This window comes from Triturus cristatus, chromosome 7, assembly GCF_964204655.1.
Source record: "Triturus cristatus chromosome 7, aTriCri1.1, whole genome shotgun sequence".
Taxonomy (NCBI): Eukaryota; Metazoa; Chordata; class Amphibia; order Caudata; family Salamandridae; genus Triturus; species Triturus cristatus.
Genome location: NC_140590.1, coordinates 1318869784 through 1318888140, shown reverse-complemented (window position 1 = coordinate 1318888140; position 18357 = coordinate 1318869784). Strand labels below are relative to the sequence as shown.

Sequence of the window (18357 nt, the reverse complement as noted above, 5' to 3'; positions counted from 1 at the left end):
TGCGCCCATTCTACCACGGCGATAGCAGCTACTACAGCATTGGGATGTGGTGTCCCCCTGCAAGGTATCTGTCAGGTAGCTACGTGGGCCTCGCTGCATACTTTCACTAAGCACTATTGCCTTGACAGTCCAGTCCGGAGAGACGGCTTTTTTGGCCGGTCGGTTCTCAGTGACTTTCTGGTGTGATTTCACTTCGCAGACCCATCACTGGGGTTGGTATTGCTTGGGTATGTATTCTAAGGTAAGGTATCGATCACTAACGTGTCTCTTTCAGATGCTCAAGTTACTTGTGTAACGATATACCTGTAAGACATTACTTAGTGATAGATTCCTTACCGCCCGCCCATCCTCCCCGTTCTGCGAACTGTTCTCTAGGGTTCAGGTCATCCCTTTCAGGGCCCTAGTTCTATTGCACCAGTAGTCGGTCTCTGGCATGGCTCTGCGTTCCTGGCGCGGAAAAGTCGTGTACAGAACTGACGTCCGCTTGCATCGGCGCGTCTAAGTAGCTCCAACGATGTCATCTCGGCGACTACGTCGCCAGCGACGTACGCGGAGCCGTACAACTACGCCTACCAACGCGCAAGAGTACTGCTGACTTTCCGGATCCACGCTGACGCCTGGGGATATTCTAAGGTAAGGAATCTATCACTAACTGATGTCTCTTACAGATCTACCGGTTACACAAGTAAGTAACTTGTGTGACGGGGGTGGAGGGGGGGGGGGGGTTTATAGTTGAAAGCAGTGAGAGGGTTCAACCAGAGGTCTACCTTGGGGTTATGAATCGGAGGAGAAATGAGCAAGAATTCTGTTTTGGAAGTGTTGAGTAGGAGGTGGTTCTCCGTTAGCCAGTTTTGAGTGTTCATGAGGATAGTGTTTAGTGATGTGAGATTGTCAGGGGAGGAGATTTTCATGTAAAGTTGCGTGTCCTCTACGTACATGTGGAAGAGAATGTGCATTGAGTTTAGTTCATTTGCAAGTTGTTCCAAGAATAGGTTGAATAGTATGGGGGATAAGGCGGACCCTTGTGGGACACCCATGGATACAGGCGAGGGCTGGGATAGGGAGTGGTTCTCCTTTATTCTTTGGAATCTGTGGTGGAGGAAGGATGAGAACAATTGCAGCACCAGACCAGAGGTGCCCATCCTGTGTTCCAGAACTGATAGTAGATTGTCGTGATTTACAGTGTCAAATGCCGAGGAAAGGTCAAGGAGGATCAGGAGGCAGGATTCGTTGTGGTCAAGCATTTTTAGAATGTCATCAAAAACATGAATAAAAGCCGATTCAGTGCTGTGCCCGCTTTGAAAACAAGATTGGTGATGGTCTAGGAGTTGGAAATTTTCAATGTGATCACAAAGTTGAGATTGGACACATTTTTCAAGGAGTTTGGCCAGAGTAGTGATGTTGGAGATAGAGTGGAAGTTATTAAGTTCTGCACTGTCAGCATTATTTTTTTTTAAGATAGGGGAAACCTGAGCTGCTTTTAGGCAGTCAGGGATCATACCTTGAGACAGAGAGGCATTGACAATCTTTGTCCAGAGGGGGTCAATGTATTCTCAACTGTTTTAAAAGCAAATACAAACCTGTAATGATTACAATTACAACCACAATTGCATATTCTTGTAACGTTTTGTATTTGAATGGATATTCTACTTACCTGTGCCAAGTCCTGCTTGGTTCTAGAAATAAAAAATACGTATACCTTTTTTATACTAACCTAATTGGTCTGGATTCAGTTTCTGAGTGTGCCATCAGTTCTTGATTGAGTGAATACAATAAATGCTTAACACACCCTGCTGATAGGCCTGACTGCTCAACCACAAAAGAAAGTAAGGTATTATCTACTTTAGCCTCTGCTATATCTCTGGGGATCCACTGGACTCTGTGCACACTATGCCTTACTTTGGCATAGTATATATACAGAGCCAGCTTCCTACAGTGCTTTTTTTGAGCCTCTCGATAATTGTCCTTTCCAGCTTCTGACAATTAAAATAGCCTTCCTTGTGGCTATTACATCTGCCCATAGAGTAAGTGAGCGGCAGGCCTTTATCATCTACGTAGCCTTACTTATCAGTCTATCCTGACAGACTGGTGCTTCGCACAAGTGCCTCCTTTCTACCGCAAGTAGTTACTCCATTTGACACAGGTCAGTCTACCTTGTATGCTCCTCCATATCCCTCTAAAGAAAAGGAGTGACCCCTTCATCTAGAAGCAACAAGGGTGTTGTTCTACCTTGACCTCACACGAGTTCTGGGTGGATGGCCAACTCTTCTTGGGGTATGTTTATGCAAAGAAAGGCCGGGCTGTGCAGAAGCAGACCATCTCCAGATGGGTTATGCTCTGAATTAAAATCTGCTACTCATTGGCCAAGAAGAAACCTCTAGAAGGTTTGCAAGCTCATTCCACCAGTGCTAAAGCTGCGACCATTGTGTTAGCTTGCTGAGTTCCGTCCTGGAAATGTGCCAGGCAGCAACTTGGGCTTCCCTGCAGACATTCACCAAACATTACTGTCTGGACAGTCAGGTCCGTAGGGATGGACACTTTTCCAGTTCGGTCCTGCAGGACTTTCTCTTTTTAAATTGATCCACAGACCACTAGGGATGGTATTGCTTGGGTATCTAGTCTAAGGTAAGTAATCTGTGGTTAGAGGTTTCTATCAGATGAGCAAGTTACTTACCTTCTGTAACGCCTTATCTGATAGAGGCCATATCTGGCTGCAGATTCCTTACTGATCCACCCATTCTCCCTGCTTTGCCAACGTATTTCTAGGGACAGGGCTAATCCCTTTCATGCCCTAGTTTCAACACCAGTGGTAAATGTTATTCATGACACTGCGCTTCTGTTGTGGAAAATTGTGAAAAAAAACGGACATTGGCGTGCCACTGTGGCTCCTATATACGTTGTGTGGACGTCACTTCCGGCGCTAAAGACACATGTGGAGTCGAACGACGCCCTCTATCAGTGCGCGGGGTACTTCTCACGAAAAATCTTCCGGATCCAGTCTGACACCTGGGAAATTCTAAGGTAAGGAATCTGCAGCTGGATAAAGTCTCTACCAGATAATGCGTTACCGAACGTAAGTAACCTGTTCTTTAGTGATTTAACTAAGCTTGGTGAGATGAGATGTCTGCTTGAGGTTTTTCAGTAGAGGTTAAATAAAGCCAGTTTAATATATTTGGGCCAGTGACATCTTGTAGGCATTGACACAAGAGTTTTTAAACTTGCTAGGAGTTCTTTTCAATCATGGAAGGCAGAATTATGTCCTGAAGGTAAATGGTGGGTTTCAAATATTTGATAGGCTTGCTTGATTTGTTTTTAGATACCGGAGAGAATTTAGACCAGGATTTAGACTAGGGCACAGGAGAGAAAAGAGGAGGGTCTTCTTTATGAGATATGTCAGTAAGTGTGATAGTCACTGGGTCATGGTATTTATGGATAAAGTCTTGACATTTTTAAATCCCTGACAGTGCTTAAAAAAAAGTGTTTATAGTCTTTGCATGGCAGCTGAGGTTTAGAAAAGGTGAAGAAACTGTGGAAGTAATACAATATCCTTGAAAATCTTATTTTAAGAAAGTAAATACTTTTTTTATGTATTCCAAAGTAATGTTATCATATTGTAAATATTATTGGAAAGCCAATCATTTTATTATATTAAAATGTACTTATTTATTTCCTTGGGAGGGGGGTTTACAGTTAATAATGTGTTCCTTTGATTTCCTCTTACAGAAAATTTTCCACTTTCTGACCTCATACTAGAGACCAGCACTGGTGTGGAGATTACAGTGAACAGCAGCACCGTACCACGGTATGTCATTCTTGGTCTTTCACTTTTTTTACCGAGAGTGTTGATTAGATTTAATTTTTTCCTTTTACCTTCCGACTTAATGTATCTACAAAGAGGTGACATTTGTTCAAAAATGTTTGCATGAACCTATTCTGCACTTAGGTGTTTCCATTCACTTATTTTTTTATTTCATTACCATTTTCTAGACAGGTTGCCAATCGACCTCTCCCTATCTGAAAGAGACTATTCATTATATATTCCTTACCTTAGTATTACTCCTAGGCGTCAGACTGGATCCGGAGAAGTGTTTTCATAGTAGTACCCTTGCGCTTTGGTATGTGGCGTCGATCGACTCCGCGTCCGTCGTCTGCATCATGGTCGCCGGGATGACATTACGGTGTCTACTTAGACGCCTCCCCTGCGCGCTGTTAGTTCTTCCTTTTCTGTGTCAGCCAGCGCAGTTCCGGAGAGAGCAGTGCCCTTAGTCACTTTTTTACTAACTCTTTTTCGACCTTTTATCGACATCTTTTTTGAGTCTCTCGACTCCTGGTGCAGGAGGGATGTCTAACCGTTGACCCGGCTTCAAACCTTGTGACTCCTGTCACAAGTTGATGTTGGTGACCGATCTGCACCTCGTGTGCCTTTGATGCCTGGAGCGCGACCACGACCCGAAATCGTGCTCTGACTGCCTGGTCCTGAACCTGAAGTCTGTGCGTGAGCGGTCCCGAAAGCTTTTGGACGCCTGGCAGTCCACTCCGCGCCGCTTGAGGTCCCGGTCGAGGGGAAGGTCGCGGGACTGGTCGCGGAGCCACCACCATTCGTCATCGAAGTCTTTGCACTCCTTGGGTTGAAGCACAAGAAGAAGGCAAAGGCACCATCGCTCTTCGCCTTCTCCCCATCCGTTGGCCGGCGCGATGCGGGACCCTGAGCGTTGTTGCGCTCTGGCTCCTTCTTTGGTGCCCGCTGGAACAGCTCCGTGCCTCCCTCCCTTTACCGGAGCCGGAGCATCCCCTGCCCAGCTTTGACAGTTCCCTAGACCTAGAGGGTCCCCCTGGGCCTAAAAGTTTAACCTGGTAAGGGTCGAGCTCCATGGGCTCAGTTCCCTCTGGGGTGTCCAAGTCCTCTCCCTGAGGAGAGGGGTTCTGAGCCTGTTGCTGTACAGAAGCTGGTTTCCCAGTCTTCTTACCTTTCCTCTTGGAAGGTTGGGCCATACTCTCAGGTTCCAACACTTCTTTTTCCCCCTGCTTTCGGTGTAGCGCTCTTGTTTTCACACACACAATTTCAGTGATGTACAGCATTGCTGCATGGGTTTTTAATTCCACCTCAGCCCATGCTGAGGTTTCCAGGTCATTACTGTGAGAAGCTGGCCTGGTATATGATGTTCACTAATTAAAGTGACCACCTTGTACCATGCCAAGCAACCCTTATGGTGTGGTTGTAAGTCATCCTTTCCGGACCAGCTGCCCTAGTGGTAGCGTAGGCTAAGCAGTCTTTGAGGCTAAACTCGTTTAGGCATGTTAAGCAAGCTGTTTCACCATATGTAACCCCCCTTTATACCAATGAAAGGACACCACACAAATATATATAAAAAATATATATGTATTTATTTCTCAAAGTATCCCCTAGACTCTTTATGAGCACAGGAGCACAAATCGTTAAACAAGAAAGTATTATAATATAAGAAAGTTGCACTTTATATGGATAGGCCCTGGTGGCCGCTCAAACCATATACTAAAATAGTGGTATAAGTACCACGAACAGGAAAGGGAGAAGGCCTAGGGCCTTTAGAATCGCTGGGCCTACAAGGAGCTAACTTTAGTTAGTGACCAGGAGGTCCACGGGTCGCGTGTGCAGTAAGGAAAGTTACACGCGGGCGCCCATAGGTTTTCAATGGGTGCGTAATTGTTCAAAAGTTACTGCTAGAAAAGTCTTCTGGTTGGACTACGAATTCAAGACTTCAAACCTAGACATTAGAGATGTTACTCTACACTTGTGCACCGGAGTGCCAGCTTTACCTCACCCACAGGAAGCGGGTGCATAGGGCTCGAAGTGCGTCGGGTTTCGTCTATCTGTTCAATGGGGCCTGACGACAAAGATGCTGCAGGTGGTCGGTCCAGAAGAGATGCGGTGGATCCAAGGATGGATCGGAAGTGTAGAAGACCTGTAAACAGAGGGGACAGTGTTCACAGTCACTAGCCAGTGACCGGCGTGGCACCAGGTAGGTACCAGGCGATGTCGGGTGCAAACAGGTGAAGAGATGTAGCTTGTCTCTGCAGCCACGTGGTCCCTGAAGGTCGACGACGTCCAGGAGTCGGTTCACGAGCTGTCCCACGCAGGCTCTCGGTGTCGGCGACTCAGAAGAAGCAAACATGCCTTGGCAAAAGCAGGAGTCGCAGGAAGTGAAGAAAGCTTTTAGCTCTGACCAGCAAGGTCAGAGGGGCTGCTCCTTTGGAGGGAAGCAGGGGCCAGTCTGGAGCAACCAGACCAGCGTCGTAGTTTTTCAAGATGGTCGCCAAGATGGCCACTAGTCATCGGACCAGTAACCGGTTAGGCGCGTCGAGTCGCGAAGTGCAGAGGGGCCCCACGCAGATCGTGGAGATGCTGGAGGGCTCACCTTTGATGCAGATGCTGCTCGGATGTTGGGCTTCTCAGGACCCAAAGCACAACTTGGAGGGAGCCTCTGTTGTCGCACTTTCAGCTAGTCGAGTGTCTTCCAAGATGGCTGGCTCCACGGGTCTCGGTGCCTCCACGGGTTCCTTCTTTTCAGGGACTGTGGATCGGGCGGTGAGAGGTCTGGAGGTCCAGTCCTTGTCGGTCTCTGGGCTCGGGCTCCGGCGGGAGGCGGCGGCAAAGCAGAAGTCGATTCGATGGATGGTGCTTGCGTTAGCAAGATGGTCACTCCCTGACCATAGGGGAGATTTCCTTCAGTCTTCTGTGCAGCAGAACGTCGAAGTTCCCGTCTTCTTCTTAGTTACAAGTTGATGCTGGGATGTCTAAAGTCTTTGGACACAGCTCCTACCTTTAAGCGGATTCTAGGGGCCGGACTACCTGCTAGGTCCCTCCCTAAGGGTGGGACCAGGAAGGGGGGTGGTTACACCCCCAATCCTTTGTCCAGCTCGCCCCAGGTCTGGGGCTGGTGTGCCCCAGGACCGGATTGAACTGGCATATGCACCGAGGCTTCTTGTGAGCCTCAGGCATGTCTGTTTCCTTTCAAGCCCTACCTGACCAATACACAAAATCCTGTCTGGGGTGGTGCTCGCACCTCCCCTTGCAGGAAACCCTTTGTCCACGTCTCCCAAGCTGGAAGGACTCCCAGCAGCAGGAGGGCAGACTTGTGTCTGTGGTGGCAGCGTCCATTTTGTGGAGCTGAGGCTATGTCTGATTTTACCCGGGTTTCAGGTTCTGTACATGTCGTGTCCCTCTAGGAGGGTGGAATGCTAACCCCGTCGCCAGAATTGGCGAGGGGTTAGTATTCCAATTCGTATGACACCGTACTCGACATGTTTAGATAAAGCCAAACCAAAGATAGCATTTAACCGCGAGGTTCATAATGCACTTAAGAGTATATGGTATGGCGATATCTGGAAACGGTAGAAGGAAGTTGTTCCGACTACTGCAGACAGGCTCAGCTCATGCCAGAGCACCATCTCACATGAAACCAAGCACTCTGCCTTCAGGATTGTTAAGGCCTGCCATAGGAGTGACTTATAGGTTAACACATGTCCCATTTAAGGTTAGGTATAGGCATACTACACCTAAGTAAGAGGTGGATACACCAACTTACCCCAGCTGAGTGATCAGCAAGATGTCTAACCCCTCTTATCCCTAGCTAAAGTGACTTTTATTTTTCTAAAATTCTAAAGAACTTAACCAAGGCAAAAAATTAGTCAAATCAGAATTCTAAAGTCAATTTAAGAGTTCTGTCGTGTGATCAGGTGGTAACCAAGTTAGTCCAACAAATGCAAAGTTGTATATCCCACCACTGATCCACCAATGTAGGAAGCTGGTTCTGTATATACTATACCAAAGTGAGGTATAGTGTGCCCAGAGTCCAGTGGAACCCCAAAGGTAGGCAGAGGTAAAAGTAGATAACACCTAACTCTCTATTTGTGGTAGTGTGGGCGAGCAGTAAGGCTTTATCAAAGGGTAGTGTTAAGCATTTGTTGTACACACAGCTCAGTTATCAAATGAATCCACACACTCAAAGACTGAACTTCAGACCAATTGGTTTTGTATAAAAATATTCTTAGTTACTTTATTTCCTAGAACCAAGCAAGCCCGGCACAGGTAAGTGAGGTATACTTTGCAGTAATAATACAGTTTGAATTGTAGTTGTATATATATACTTTGGTTTTATTACAGTAGAATTACTGGTACTGCAATACTTTGAATATTTGTACATATGCTTTGTGTTGACTTTTCAAAAGGATGTCAAGTAAATTACTTTACAGATTGCTTTTCTTACACAGTGTAGTATACCTGGATACTGCACTGCAACATTTCCTATAAATAGGTAAGTAAAAGTGTTTTGGTTATTTGGTCACAATTTTAGAGACTGTTCTAGATTTTCCAACTCCACACTTAAAAACTTTTTCATAGAAAACAGTCAATGTTATCCTATGGAAGAAAATAGTGTAATCGGTTCGGAGGTAAGTACGTTGTTGTGGGAGTTGTTGTTCTGGGGTTAGACTCAGGGGTCCCCCGGGTTTGAGGATACACTCTCCAAGCACCCTCAGCGGCACTAGGGCAGCCGGGTGCAGAGTGCTGAGTCCCAATGTTATCCAATAGGAGGCCTCTGGTTGGTGGCTGCTTACGAGCAGGCCACAAGGTTGTGGGAGCCATGCTCCTGGACTTAAGCTAAGGGCAAATGGAGGTTCAGGTTAGCACCAAAGGTTCATCCTCAGCGGCGCTAGGGCGGCCGGGAGAAGGGTGCTGTTTTGTCATCTGGTGCCCTGTTACTTTCAGTGGGGGGTTTCCGGTTTGCAAACACACTGCAGGCTCGGGGACGAGGGTCTTCTGGGAGGGAGCACCACTTGGAGAGGTAAATTGGAATGCTGGGGGTTGGTTAGACACCATTGGTTGGGCCACCCAAGGCTGTGGAGCATCGGGTGCAGGGGTGTCTTTTAGGGTCGGTCTTCTTACCAGCTCCTGGTCGTGGTTCGGGGGACCTTCCGGATTGAGGCTGCAGGCGTCGGCTTGAGGCAGGTCAGGGATCACTGAATATTGGATCAGGATCGCCAGGGAGACCTCCTCGTGGTGTTGGGCCACTCGGAATCTGGTCGTGGGCATTGGCTGCAGAGTGGTGCAGACTCGCAGATTTTGCCGGAGCTGGAGTCTGTGGGTGAACAAATTCGGTGTTCACGGGAGACAGTCTTTTCCTTGGAAGGCATTGCAGGTCCTCTGGGATCTTCAGGTTGCTGGCTGCAGGACACATCGGAGTTTAGCTTCTGCAGGTTCGAGGTTGGGACAGACCGGTAGGGCTGAGGCCAAGTCACTGGGCGGCGTCCTCCTCTTAGCTTCGGCACAGCTGTTCGGTCCTTCTTTTTCTTTTCTTCTTCTAGTTTCTGGTCTAAGAAGGCAAGGTTCAGGGGTGGCTCTATATACTAGATTTAGGGGTGTTACAGGTAAGTAAAAGGTTGGGTACACCCCATATTATGCCACCCTCCAGTGGGAGGGAGGCATATGCCTCACACTGGGTGGCTGGGTCCCCCCCATCTGCAAGATGGCGGGAACTGAGAGTTGTGGTTCACCTCGCCTCCCCCACCTGAGGGGTGGGGTTGGCAAAGGTGGGCACACCTCCCCTTCCTCACTTGGTTTTCCCGCCGGTTCTCCCGCCCAAAGTAGGGATCAGAACCGGTGGTGACCAGTTGCTGGAAGCAGCAAAAGGCCTGGGGAAACTCACAAAGGCGGCAAGCATTTGAAGCTTCCCCTTCGTGGATCCTGCCCATCCTGGGGGATGAGGCTTAGCATCTCGTCCCAGGATGTGCATCATTTCAGGCTCCCCGTGAGCAGCAGGCTCTCAACCCAGAGGTCCAAAAACATGTTTGGTGGTGACAGCTGGGGAGCAGCCACTAGGCCTGGACACTAGTGTTAGGTCATTTTTCTGGGGGCATCTCTAGGACGCCCTCTGTGTGCATTTTTCTTTAAATCCCACACTGGCATCACTGTTGGTTTAATGTGCTGAGAAGTTTGGTATCAAACTTCTCAGTTTTCAGTAAAGCCATTATGGTACTGTGGAGTTCGTGATGACAAACTCCCAGCACCATATACTCTTATTTGGTATTACTGCACTTACAATGTCTAAGAATTGGCTTAGACACTGTAGGAGTACAGGGCCCATGCACCCGAACCCTCACCACTGGTATAGTGCACCCAGCTAGAGGGGTGGCTGATCTATGCCAGGGTAGTGGGTTGTAGGCATGGCACACAGGGATGTGTGTGATGTCGACTCTTCACTTTGTTCTGCACAAAAACACACAGCCTGCAAAGGCAGTGTGTGAGTCTAAAGGTACAGGTCCTCTAAGAGTGGCACAATAAGTGTTGCAGCCCTTAGAGACCTTCCCTGGTCACTGTGCTCTGGATACCTGTGGTACCATTTACCAGGGGCTGACCTGTGGCCAGAGTGCCAATTGGGTTTGGTCTCCAATGCAGTTTTAGGGAAAGAACATGGGCCCTGGGTACCTGATTGGCAGGAGCCCAGGGCATACTCAAAGTACATCAGCAGTTTAGCAAAAAGTGGGGGCAACCATGCAGAAAGAGAGCACTTTCTCACAGATACTACTACGAAACAAATTCTCCGGATCCTGTCTGACGCCTGGGGGTAATTCTAAGGTAAGGAATCTATAACTAATATATGTCTTTTACAGATATATCGTTACTGAAGGTAACTAACTTGTTCAACACAGCATTCTGCTTCGGAGATGCCTAGTGGTCCAAGCTTCCACCAGATTATTCAAAACAAATGCTTTCCCTACCACTCTTCCCGACCGTGAGTCCAAATGAATTAAGACTTTTTGGGGAAAGGATATTCTCCTCAATGTTCCTTGCCCTTAGATTGGTCAATGGCAGTTGTCTCCTTGGCGGGTATTCCCATGTGCTCTGGGATGTAGTAGCTCAGGCTTTACTGCCTGTGCAGATGACCTTCAGATGTCTCTCACACAGGCTATTCAGAACATTCACAATGCTGCAAAAGTTTGAGAAGGCTCCAGATTGGGCACAACTGATTGCTAGGGATGTGCCATGGGCATGAGTGTGGCTTTTCGTGATCATGCCTGGTCGAGATCCACATGTTTCTCTCGGGACTTTGAGGCATCTTTAATGGACATGCCCTTCAACGAATGCTGTCTTTTCGGCATACAGCCAACTGAGTCTTCAAGCTTTTTTAAGAGAGCAGATTGGACCTGTTTGCTCCCACGAGGCTCTTGCACTAGCAATTTCCACCTCTTCGTGGCTACGGTAGAGGTTTTCATATCAATCAATGCCAGACTCCTTCTCCAGCCTTCCAGGCTTTTCGTGGCTGAGGCCACGTTTCCTAGAAACATCTAAATCAGCAGCGACAATGTGCAGCTGAGTGCCCTGCACCTCCAGTGGCTGCAACTGCAAAATTGCCTTAGTGTGTGATTGCCAGCCCACAGCCACCCTGTCTGAGGCAAGATCCAAGAGTGGCAGGCCATAATGACAGAAAAGTTGATCCTACGCCCTTTCTGTTTTTTCTATGCAACCGCACCTTCCATGGCCTTCAGGGCAGATTACAGAGGATGATCTATCTGTTTAATGGAAGGAGATGCAGGCCTTTTTGGCCTTTGGAGCCATAGAGAGGGTTCTGGCCTCATCAATAGGAACTGGGTATTACAACTGCTACTTCGTTGTACCGAAGAAGGATGGAGGCCTCTGCTGTCCTGGGTGTTCACTCGCTGAATGGCTTCCTGTGCAAAGAGAAATTTAAAATGCTCTCCATGGCCCGGGTTCCCTCTGCCCTGGTTCCTGGAGACTAGATAGTGGCGTTGGACCTGCAGGTCGCCTAATTTCATATCCCAGTACTGCAGGCTCACTGATGCTGCCTGCTGTTCATGGTGAGCCATGGGTATGTTCAGTTTGTGATGCTCCCTTTCAGCCTCAACAGAGCTACTCTGTGTTCACAAATGTGATGGTGCTAGGGGGGTACATGTCTTATACCTCAACCACTGGATGTTGAAGGCGGGCTGGCCCTAGTTAGTCACAGACTCCCTTCACATCATGGTGAACCTCCTTACATCTTTGGGGTCCTCAGTCAATCTGCCGAGGTCACTCCTGACTTCTTTGCAGGGGCTCCCCTTCATTGGTGGCATCCTTGGTATGGTGTGCATGTGAGCCTTTCCTCTGGACTAACAAGTCCAGGACATTTGGACTGTGATCCGTTGTTTCAGCCTCTTTCATCAGTCTCAGTGAGGATGACTGTAAGGCTTTTAGGCCATCTAGGCTCTTATATCCTTGTCAGCCATTTCAGGTGGCACGTGCAAGCTTTGCAGTGGGGCCGGAGGTCTTAGTGGGCCTAGCACCAGGGGAACCTATGCTATTCCAACCAGAATTTGGGCATGACTGCAAAAGACTTGCTGTAGTGGCTTCTTGACCACAGTTTGACTAGCAACAGACTGTTACGATTAACCTTGGACACAAGGTAGCATAGAGTTGAGTTTGTTTATTTTTTGCTTCTACAAATAAGCCAGCTCAAGGACATGCTCCAACTAACAATTGTGGAACATACCCAGCACAAGTGTGGTGAGTAGAATCCACTATAAACATTCCACATGCTGACAAAGAGCCAGAATGAGGACACATTACATATTGTCTCCCTTTTTATTTAAAGACAAATACAAAGGAGGAAAGAAACTAAACATTAAATGAATAACTACAAAATAAATAATAATCTAAACAACCTAGCATAGCTATATATATATATATATATATATATATATATATATATTACCTACTGGCGGTCGCCAGTAGGTAGTTATAGTTAGGACCCCTTTTCCATAGGAAATCCGCAACATTCTATTTTGAATAACTTTGGCGCCGGTCGACGAATCCTCGCGAATTTCTCAAAATAGGTGGGGCGCTACGCTCCGCTCCTACCCTGAAAGTCTCGGGGGGATTCGTCAAGCGGGGGCTGAGATAAAAGGGGGGTCCCAAAACGCGTTTTTCCCATGCATTTTTCCATAGGACCTTTAGACAGGGCTACAGCCCGAACGGCTGAACAGAATTACTAGAAATTTGGCAGAGAGGTAGTCCCTAGGTCAAGGAAGTGCCTTTTGTAGGTTTGGTGTAAATCTGTTCAGTAGATTCTGAGAAAATAGCCTTTAAATCAATATATATATCTGAGCCAGCTTACGGTACGCTTACCGTAAGCTTACCGTACGCGTACGGTGGCGTGCGCGAGCGCGATTCTGATTGGCTCTTAGATCTTAGTAAACATTCGAATCGGCTGAAACCAGGAAGCGGCGGCCGCCATTTTCTCTCTCGCACTGAGAGTTAGGTTGTTTAATTAAAACCAATACACATGTAAAGGAGCTGTTTTGACAGCTCACACACACATAGCCATGATGAGGGAGTCCCCCAAGACCCCCCAAGGCCAAAAAAGCCATTTTTACTTTTTTCGCTAATTTCGCCGATTACGCTTACCGTACGCGTACGGTAAAAAATATTTAAAAAAAAACACTATCCACACTCTCCCCACCCCCTGTGTTTTTGGTGGCCGCAGGCCACCAAATGTGCAGGGCTTATCAGCGGTGTAAAAAACCACAATATTTTCAACAAAAATAATCAAAGAAAAAATTATCCACACTCTCCACCCCGTGTGCAAATGGTGCCCGAAGCGCACCATTTGTGCATGGCTTATAAGCACCGTAAGCACAGTAAGCACCGCGTGCTTACTGTGCACGCACGGTGCGCGAAGCGCACCGTGAGCGCACGGAACGAACTGCGTTAAGTGGTCGCGCACGCCACGAATGGCGTAAAGTAACTTTGCATTTAAAAAACCGTACAAATTCACAGAAAAAAACATAGGTTTCACACACGTTATAGTTAGGAATTAGCATTTAAAAAACCTTGCAAATTCACTGAAAAAACCATAGGTTTCACACATGTTATAGTTAGCGGAAATTTTACTGATAAAAAACCAGTGAAATTCCCCCGTTATAGTTAGTGCAGGCAACTATAACTCACGCGACCGCAATCTTCTGCTGATGACATATGTGTCTTTATGAAAAAAAAATATTTGTAATATATGTATAGCTAAAAATGTATGGAAGAAGACATGGGCAAATAAGTGTCTAAATACAGTATTAGCATCAGCAGAAGATTGCGGTCGCGTGAGTTATAGTTGCCTGCACTAACTATAACGGGGGAATTTCACTGGTTTTTTATCAGTAAAATTTCCGCTAACTATAACATGTGTGAAACCTATGGTTTTTTCAGTGAATATATATATATATATATATATATATATATATATATATATATATATATATATATATATATATATATATATATATATATATATATATATATAGACACATACACATATTTTCGACCAAAAATTACAACAAAGATGAGAAGTCATGACAGACAAATCATGAGGATGCACTGAAAAAAGGGCAAATGAAAAACTAGCGGAAAGTAATCACAGCTAGCTTTTACATATTAACTGTTACAGAACACGTGTTCAAAGGGATATACCCACGCGAGAACAAGCACTGCCTCAGCTTCCAAGGTACATATGTCTCCCTAGTTAATCTATGAGGTGTGCTAGCTGTAACCCCCAGTTCAGGAGACAATTGTTCCACTAGATCAGTAAGACTTTTACGCTCCATATTAGATGCCTAAGGAGCAACCGCACACAACCCCTTTGTCGTGCAATTTAGTACCTTTACAACTTAACCAACATTCCACCAGTGGACACCTTACAGGATACCACACACATTTTCTACTGCTAAATGATCACCATAATAGGCATCCCCTGAATTTACAAAAGATTTCTTCACCTGAACCAAATCCCCAATATTGAATTCTAGATATCTAGTAGATTTTTCCATCAAATCTTTCATTTTTCTCTGTTCTCCTTCTACTTTGGTAGCTATGCCCATCTGGTCCACCTTCCTTGTGAACTTCCTTTGCACAGAAGTGGCCAACCATGCTGGATAAAGGACAGACGTAGGCTGACACCCTTTTAGTAATTCACATGGAGTGATCTTAGTGAGCGAATGTGGTGTGGTGCGATAAATCACACCATAGACTTAACAGCTTCTTCAATATCAAATCTATTGTTTCAAGCCCATTTTATACAATCCATCACTACCCTAGATAGTAGATCAGCTGTGACATCCTATGGGGAATGTGCCTGACTTCAAAGTCATATTGTAAAATGTTGTGGGGAGACAAGCAATACAAGGAGTAGTATATTAGATCCTGTCACCATTCAAAATAAATACGAGTAGTTTGTGATCCGTTCGGGTAATAAATCTTCTGCCCCACACAACTCCTGAATTTCTCACTAGCCCAGTAACACACCAGTATTCTTTTTCTATAAATAAGTAGTTCACCTCTGATTTGCGCAACACTCTAGATGCATAGCTGATGGTGACCTCTGTAGGAGACTGGCTCAGTATATAGTGTCTACCTATGGTGAGGCTCTGTGCACTGAGTCCAGGCAACTCTTAGTTATAGTGTTTTGGTCCCTGACCTGAAAAACCAAGCTCTCAAGGGGTAGCTGTGTAGAGCAGCTAAGGCGTATTCAGGAAGGTGTTAAGCGGTTGCATTTTCCACTATAGTCGGTTAGCAAGCTTACACATGAGAAAGAAACACACCAGGTGAGTATAAAAATACTTTGCATTTATTAGCACACACTAAGTACTAACTTGGTATATCTGATAGAGACATCTAGCCGCAGATTCCTTAACTTTAGAATGTTCCCAAGCGCCATTCTGGATCCGGAGAATTTTCAGCAGTACCTCTGTGCGCCGGAGGATGGTGATGCATGGCTCCCTCCTGACGTCCACAGATATGACATCAATGGAGCCATACAAGTCCCTCCCGGCACATGGACGTCAGTTTTCTTCTTTTCAGCGTCTCAATGCGGATCCAGGAGAAGCGGTTCGTCTGGCCTGTTTTTGTTTCAGGCCTTTTCGACGACTTTTGGCATCCAGGAACAGTGTGCGATGCCTTCGGGCTTTAAGTCGTATGAGACTGGTACGCAGCAGATGTCGGCGGCTGATCCACACGAAATCTGCATATGGTGCTTGGGAGAGCACCACGATTCCGAGGAGCGCAACGCCTGCCAGCAGTTGAAACTGAAGTCCCTGCGGGAACGTCGGATGAAGTTGTTGTCCGCCCAGATGTCCCACGCCGCTGGCCTCCATCTCGTGTTAAGGTTCCTGTTCGGGACAGGTCACGGAGTCGATCCCGCAGACATCGCTCGTGTGACGCGGGTAAGCACAAGAAGAAGTCACAGAGGTCGTCGAAATCACATAGCCTTGACGTCGAGACCCGCTGCTCCTGGTCTTCACCGGACACGGGGCCCCCAAGAGTCGACCCCAACCTACCCTCCATTTCCTGGTGCTGGGGCGACTAGACCCAGATGGAAGCCTACTCTCTGGCTTTACTGACCATCTTTGGATCACCCCCTCTCCCTGGCACGCCTTCAGGCCCCACAGGGGCGGGACTCAGGTCGGGACTTTGCCGGTGGGTTCGCCCTCGGCACCTATTGAGAGTCCTGACTCTGGTTCCAGAGTCGCTGCGACGTCGGGGCACAGCCCGAAGGGGCATCCCAGTCCTACGTTGGGCCTTCCTGTGGCGTATCTGTACAGCCCTGTGAGACTCTCTGCACCGACGCCGGATGCAGCTGCAGTGCATTCCCCTCTGCAGCTCCCCATCTCGGTGTAGGTCGAGTCGACACCGGCCAAGTCTTCGGTGGTCGATGACGTCTAGGCAACACCGTCTCGACGTCGGTCAATGCCGGTGACGTCCACTGCTATTCTTCTGTTGGTGGAGGAGGATGAGGCCTCTGAGGGTTCCCCATCACCAGGGTTGTTTCGATGCTCCTCGGAGCTGGTGCCCATGGGGCACTGGCAGGCCTTTGGTCGTCCTCGGGCTGTGGAGCCTCTACCGTTGAGTGGACGAGTTAGTCTACAACCGTCCCCTACAGATGGCTTATTGTCGCCACCTAGAATGGCCACAGAGGCTAGTGTGGCGTTTGCGAGTGCTGTTCGCAAGGCTGCAGCTTTCTTACAGATGCAGCCTCCCTCAGTCTCTCTGCCTTCTGATCCCTTGTTCGATCTACTCCACCAGGGCACTGTGGAGCCCTTGTTGCCCTTTTGCGGGTCATTATATGACACTCTTCTTGGGACTAGGGTGAGGCCCTCATCGGGGGACCCTGTGTATCGTTCTATTACATATCGTCTTCGCCCGGCTCTAGATGACCCGGTCTCTTTGTCCCTCCATTCTAGGGCCTAGGGCTCGAGGGCTGGTAGCCAGGCAGCTTCAGTTTCGCTATACTTCTTCCCTCCTCCGCTGCTTCCTCCCTCTAGGGAGTTTCGCTAGTTGGAGTCGTGTGGCCGCCATGTCTTTTAGCTTGGGCCTTCGGTCCCTGAACACCTCTTGCATGTTTGCACAAACTACTTTTGCCCTTTGGGACTGGCCGAGCGTCTCCTTTCATCGCTTCCAGAGGGCCCTCGAGCTGACCTGGTTCGGTTACTTTATGATGGTCAAGACTTGGCACAGTTTTCCATTCAGTCGGCTATGGACACTACTGACTCTGTGGGTCGGGCTATGGCCAGGTCAGTTGCTCTGCGTCGCCATGCCTGGTTGCGTTATGGCAGTTTCCCTGAAAATGTTCAGGAGCGACATGCGGATCTGCCCTTTGATGGGGTAAGTCGTCTTGACAGTCACGCTGACTCAGCGGTTCAGCGCCTCATGTCTTGGTTCCCATGACTTCCATGGTTTAAAGTCCTCATTGCGGACTTTTGATTTTGTTTGCAGTATTGTCACTGCTTTTCTGGTATCCGTATTTAGGTTCAAGACGTTATTTCCTGGACGGACTGTATGGCTAATCAGCCGTTTTTGCCCTTATTTGGTACAGCTAGCCAGCTGTTTTTGCAGTTCTTTTTGAGTCCTCTGACTATGAGCTTGTCTCAAGGGGTGTCCCTTACTTTTTATAGGGGTGTGACATAACCTACGTGAGGTATTAGTTGGCTATTACATAGCTGCTCTTCCTGGCAAGTAGAGTTTCGAAGGCTCCAGCGGAGTCTTCTTAGGATGGTTGTCTTCTGTTCCTTTGGGGGATTGTCCTATGGGTCATACTGTAGGCTTCTAATTTCGTTCCGCACTTCCTACTGTGTGAGACGTCCCTTCTAGTGAGACCCACTTCTCTCCTGGAGTTTATGCGTTGTCGTCTACGGTTGGTCCGTAGCACACTCCTGCCTCTGTGGATGCAGACGTTTCCTGTGAATTGTGCGGTTTCTGCCACGCCTGGTTCACTCCGGCGTGTTCACGTCTTCATTTCTTGCCTTTGGCTGTTCTTTCTGCCTTTCGCTGTACTCTTTTTG

At 47.6% G+C, this 18357-nt stretch overlaps 1 protein-coding gene across 6 annotated transcripts in view; it reads left to right on the top strand.

Annotated features, from left to right (window-relative positions):
• The window catches only part of RALGAPB (Ral GTPase activating protein non-catalytic subunit beta), a 2310294-nt gene that overhangs the window by 2143534 nt on the left and 148403 nt on the right, over nt 1–18357 (top strand). For all 6 annotated transcript variants that reach the window (XM_085618929.1, XM_085618931.1, XM_085618928.1 and 3 more), the window contains one exon: nt 3724–3802. In XM_085618929.1, coding sequence (XP_085475055.1) covers nt 3724–3802 — 79 coding nt within the window. The remainder of the gene's footprint in view (nt 1–3723; nt 3803–18357) is intronic.